Raw genomic sequence first — 5,760 nt, forward strand, 5'->3', positions numbered from 1 at the left:
CATCAACAGATTTCTCTTCATACTCATTCTGTCTGACAGTCTCAATTTGGAATATCTACCAGCTGTTCCATTTCCTACCTTTCTTGGTTTTGGTAAGATGACAAACATAACAGATTTATCAACATTTTTTTTTCTATAACTAAAATGTCAGAGTCAGCTTTCCAAATACAACAACAAAAACATCCCCAGCTTTTAAAAAAGTGTCAGGACTTCAAACACACTGCATTTGATTTTTTCAAGAATGAGACCACCCACAGAATTAAACAGAAATATAAACTACTTTTCCTTTTGGACAAGTACAAGGGGAGAAAATAATTACAGAGCTTCTTATTAAACTTGCAGATCAATATAAGTATCTCCAAAAAAAGTCAAAAGAAACAAAAGGAAAAACACAGCTCGTGACTACTTTGTAGATGAAATATACCTTGACAGGGGAAGGGGGGGTGAGAGGAAATAGAAAAAGGCATTTACTGACTGCTTCAAAATTTACTTCCTCTGTGACCTGAAACATTTCCCATAATCTCTATGGTCTTTCATTTCTTATTTTTGAAATAAAATAACACCTGCTTTTCCTATCTGAGAGGATTCAAAGAAGGAATGAAAAATCTTTGCATATTATAAAGCATTGTGCAAATGTAAGATTACTGCTTCTTGAGCCCATCAAGTATCTAATTTATAAAAAAATTACATTAAGAGTTTTAAAATCTTTTTCACTGTTTCACATATTTACATGGATTGCAAGGTTTAGTTGAGTACAGTGGAAACTTGATTTGGACCTCGGGAGGGTCCAGGTGCTTCTTGCTTATGATAATAGGTCTCCGGTTATACTGCCTGACTTACCACCCTTCCCTAGTCTTTTTCTTCCTAGTTCACTGCAAGCAGTGACAAAGTGCCGGACACGGACTGAACTTCTGTTTTCCATCCGAGAATGCAGTTGAGAGATCTGAAATGGGCTCTGATTGGGCATCAGTACCAAGGGATGGCAAATGGGTGGGGGTGGGGGAGAAGAGAGTGAAATATTTATGTTGACTATAGACTGGGTCTTGTCTCTTCTTGACAGTGAAAGACTGATCTCTGTAGGCAACCCTAGCGTTAAGGCTGCTCTTGAGAACAGCCTTTGGATAGCTGCATATGCTTTGTAGCCATTATTTATTCTCAGAATGTGCCTGAATGAGATCTGGAATGCTGTAAATAAGGTTTTCATTCAGAAGGCATGCCTAGGCTTGACACAGGACCAGAACATGTGAACACATCTACATCTCAGGATGTCAGGTGCAGGAGACCTTCCTAAAAGAAAGCACCAGAAGCATTCACAAAGGAAACGAACAATGTTCACTGAGAAACAATTGGCAGATTTGGAATTCTTGTTCAGCAAGAACCCGTACCCCGCTCCCAGCCTTCAGAAAGAAATGGCCTCAAAACTGGAGATACATCCCACAGTACTGCAGGTTTGGTTCAAGAACCATAGAACAAAGCTCAAGAAAGCCAAACAACAACATGGGGCACCTGGGTGGCTCAGTCGGTTAAGCATCTGCCTTTGGCTCAGGTCATGATCCTGGGGTCCTGGGATCAAGCCCCACATCGGGCTCCCTGCTCAGCGGGGAGCCTGCTTCTCCCTCTCCTCCCCATTTGTGCTCTCTGTCACTATCTCTGTCTCTCTCAAATAAATAAATAAAATCTTAAAAAAAAAAAAAAAAAGCCAAACAACAGCAATTAGCTGGGGTGGAAGTCAAGACCAGCTCTTCCAAGAGAAATGTGGATGGACCTTCAGGATTCCCTGATGGTGCCTACCCTGCTTCCCTGGTTTATACAGATCATCCAATACCTTCCTTCCAACTCAGCATATGCCCCAATTTTAAGGCTCTCCCAGACCATTCTGTTGGCCACAAAATAGTCCATTTTGGCTGCTACCAAGATCCTAACATCTATTCCCTTTGTCCTATTATGGAATCTCAAATTCTTTCCATGAGCTTCACTGCTAGTTCTTTTGGTTTTTCATCTCCATAAAGAACTTAATGAGAGAAGCTAGACACAAAAGGTCACATATTGTAATGATTTGCAATAATTCCCATACAAGAGACAGACACAAGATCTACACAACATGGATGCATTTCAAAAACATGCTCTGTGAAAGAAAAAAGACACAAAAGTGCCCGTGTGGTGGAATTCAGCAGAAAGAGGCGCTAAACAAACTTATTGGGATGGGGATGTTTCACATCGTAATTAGGATGGCAGTAACCTGGATGTATAAATTCATCAAAAGATACAGAACTGTAACATTATATTTTATCACAAAAACAAACAATCATGTGACAGGCTGGAGGTGTTTGCTAATGCCATGGCGGTAATCATTTTTTGATATATAAATATATCAAATCAACACATTGTACACCTTACACTTGCACAATGCTGTGTGACAACTGTATCTCAGTAAAGCTAGAGAAGAAAAATTTTTAATTATATCTCAATAAAAATATATGTATAATGGGGAAAAATAGGCATGCCCAGGCTGAATTCATCTAATCCTTTAGTTGGATATTCTCCTGGTGGAGGTGGTATTTAGGTTGTGGGTATGGGTGGTAGCTTGTAGTCTCTGGCATGTTGAAAAAAAACTCTCCAAAAATGCAGTGAGGTCTAGGGACTGTATCAGAAATGTAATCAAGCCTGTGTTGGGCAAGCTGCTCTTCTTTGCTGTCAGTCACCAGGACTGCCTGGGTGGTTCTGCCCGTTTACCTGTGCCCCCAGTTGTTGGGGTTAATGTAGATCTAGACCAGACAGCACATCCCTTAAAACAGAAAAGACAAAGCCAACATGTATTTAGAAAACGGCAGTGAGGCAAGGGGCAGTCTTTTTTTTTTTTTTAAAGATTTTATTGATTTATTTGACAGAGAGAGACACAGCGAGAGAGGGAACACAAGCAGGGGGAGTGGGGGAGGGAGAAGCAGGCTTCCCGCCGAACAGGGAGCCCAATGCGGGGCTCAATCCCAGGACCCTGGGATCATGACCTGAGCCGAAGGCAGACGCTTAACGACTGAGCCACCCAGGCGCCCCAAGGGGCAGTCTTAAGAAAGGAGTAGTTCAGTCATTTAGTTGACTGTTGTATCATTTTCTCTCACTGTGTATTATTTCTAGCCCCAATCATATTGATATGGTGTGTTATGGTGTGTGTGGTGGAAGAGGCCCCGTTCTTTCAGGGAGACCTGATTATCCACTTTCCAGAAGCACAATGGCAACTCTTTTCTCACTAAGAGAATCCATTGCAAATCTGTAAGACAATCCCTCCTTCAGTCTTCAGGAAACTTCTCTATAGGAGGCCCTTACATTTAGATGCATTCTAAAGGCCTGGGACAATAATCCAGGAAGACAATGTCAATCATCTTAATGACCCCTGAATTATTTCAATTATCTAACCAACCCCTCAAATAAGACAGCCCTTCAAGAAGTTACAGACACATCAATCAAACATCCCAGAATGATAGTATTAGAAGAGATTTTAGTCAAAAATCTTTTAAAACAAGCAGTAATCCCTTAAAATAGCACCATTGGCAAAACGTCATCCAGACTTGAACACCCACACTAGCAGGGGAGTGCATATGCTCACAGGGCTTTCGGTGTGGGAGAAAGCACCCATCTTTGGGGACAAAAAAAAAAAAAAAAAGACGGCCTCAGGTCTGCCTTTTCCTATGTGAATGCAGGCTAGTTATTTTATCTTTGGCTTCCTGATATACTTATAATAGAAGAGAAAATGATACCTTTTTCATTGTGCTCATTTGAGCATGAGGTGAGACAATGTGAATAAAACATCAAAGAACATGCTAAGTAATTGGTAGTTTTCTTCCCAGCCTTTTCATGGTTGGAATATGCCTTCTGTCTTTAAGTTAAGTACTGCCACAAACTATGTGACCTCAAGGAAAGTATTTAACCTCTCTGGGTCTGAACTTCTGTAGATGTAAAATGAGAATCTTGGACTGATTGATTCTAAGGTCCTTCCAAAGATATTTTTCAATAAAATATGAAACATCATGGTAGATTTCTGAAGATATTACCTTCACTTTTGTTCCCTTATAGCCATCTGTTATCATAGGCTTGGCTAGGCTAGACATAATTACTTTTTCCCTATGGAGTCAAGAAACAAACTAAATGGCAGTGTCCTTGAATAATTTATTTGACTCTTAGAATTAGTACATTATCACTGTTGCTATGGAAGAAGTAATTTACATTTTGAAAGGGTATTTTACTTCTTTTATCTCTGACCATATTTTAATCCTTTTACTACTTAGAAGATGTGACTCCATTATTTTATGTCAATACTTCCCGTATCCTGTGATTTGGGTGGGGTCAGTTATTATCTGCAATGTCTGATGAGGTTAATGCACTGGGACTCTGAGTGCCTACATTTAGTTAATGAATTTGAAGTAGAGTCTCTGGAGTGTGCATACCAACTTATCAGCCTCTAAGCTTTTGTTTGCTTTCTGTTGTGTGATCTGTAGAATAACAGTTTATATATACACAGATTTTAATAATGAAAAGTAGGTGTCAGATTTGAGAATAGGTAGTACAATGGGAAGGGTGTCTTTCCTGTTATTAGACATAGCTTCAAATCTGGACATTATCCCTTATTAGCACTTCATCCTGCCTAGTCATCACTGTTATCTGAATTTCAGCTTTTTTCCCTATCAAATGAGTACACTATTGACCTCCAAGTTGGCTGTGATATTAAATGAAAAATTATTTGTCAAAGTAACTTTTAAATATTTCTCTATATCAATGTAACATGTTACTTTGACAGGTAAGTTGATTTGATTGCAGTCTATCTGTTCCAGGGAGCATTAGCTTGGAGAGACTTATTAAGGCAAGAGAAGGTGAACATGGTATGTATGTTGTAGGAGAGTCATTGAAAATAAACATCAGTAGCTGGAAATTATTATTTATTTATTTATTTATTTTTAATATATTTTTAAAAGATTTTATTTATTTGAAAGAGAGAGAGAACGAGTGGGGGCTGGGGAGAGGGGCAGAGAGGGAGAGGGGGAAGGAGACTCCCCACTGAGCAGGGAGCCCGATATGGACCTTGATCCTGAGACTCTGGGATCATGACCGGAGCCGAAGGCAGATGCTTAACTGGCTGAGCCACCCAGATGCCCCATTAGCTGGAAGTTGTTTAATAAATTCCCTGGAGTTAGTAAAGAAATGGTAAAGAAATCACAATACAGGATAAGAGGAAACCCTGAAAATGGGTATGAAAAAGTCATTTTTAGTTCTTTGAATACATAATGATAGTAAATATATGCAGTAGGTATGGTTATTTAACAATAGTTTGGTTCTCCTCAATCCAGAAACATCGTAGAACAGCACTTCTGTGCTCCTTTGAAATCAGGTATGGCCATGTGACTTGATTAAGCCAATGAGGTCTGTATGGTTGTGACGTGCATTTCCGTACTAGTTGGTGGTCACTCCCTCAGCCTACCCCCCAAAATGAAGATAATATGGAGCAGATTCCCCAGCTGACCTATGAAAGTCATGAAAAATGAGCAAGGAACAAATGTGTGTTGTCTTAAAACATTATGGGTTTTTGTTAGTTTAACATAACCTAGATTCTTCTGACATATATAAGTTAGGGCAATTAACTTATCCAGAGGTTTAAGAGAATCTCTGCCCTTTCCTTCATGTGAGAAGCCAAAAGCAGGTGTCAGAGTGGATTTTAATCTGGGGGAGTATGTCTGGGGGGAGTGTGAACATGGGAGGGAATCACCCTCTTCA

At 39.7% G+C, this 5,760-nt stretch overlaps 1 protein-coding gene across 1 annotated transcript; it reads left to right on the forward strand.

Annotated features, from left to right (window-relative positions):
• Positions 1–1,265: 1,265 nt before the first annotated feature.
• On the forward strand, positions 1,266–2,007 carry LOC123841151 (divergent paired-related homeobox-like). Its single transcript, XM_064584026.1, has 2 exons — positions 1,266–1,518; positions 1,772–2,007. Exons 1-2 carry the CDS (start codon positions 1,266–1,268, stop codon positions 2,005–2,007), a joined length of 489 nt encoding a protein of 162 aa, XP_064440096.1.
• Positions 2,008–5,760: the final 3,753 nt, after the last annotated feature.

This window comes from Mirounga angustirostris, unplaced genomic scaffold (assembly GCF_029215605.1).
Source record: "Mirounga angustirostris isolate CCGP_5_RB_7025 unplaced genomic scaffold, mMirAng1.0.hap1 SCAF_2, whole genome shotgun sequence".
Lineage (NCBI taxonomy): Eukaryota > Metazoa > Chordata > Mammalia > Carnivora > Phocidae > Mirounga > Mirounga angustirostris.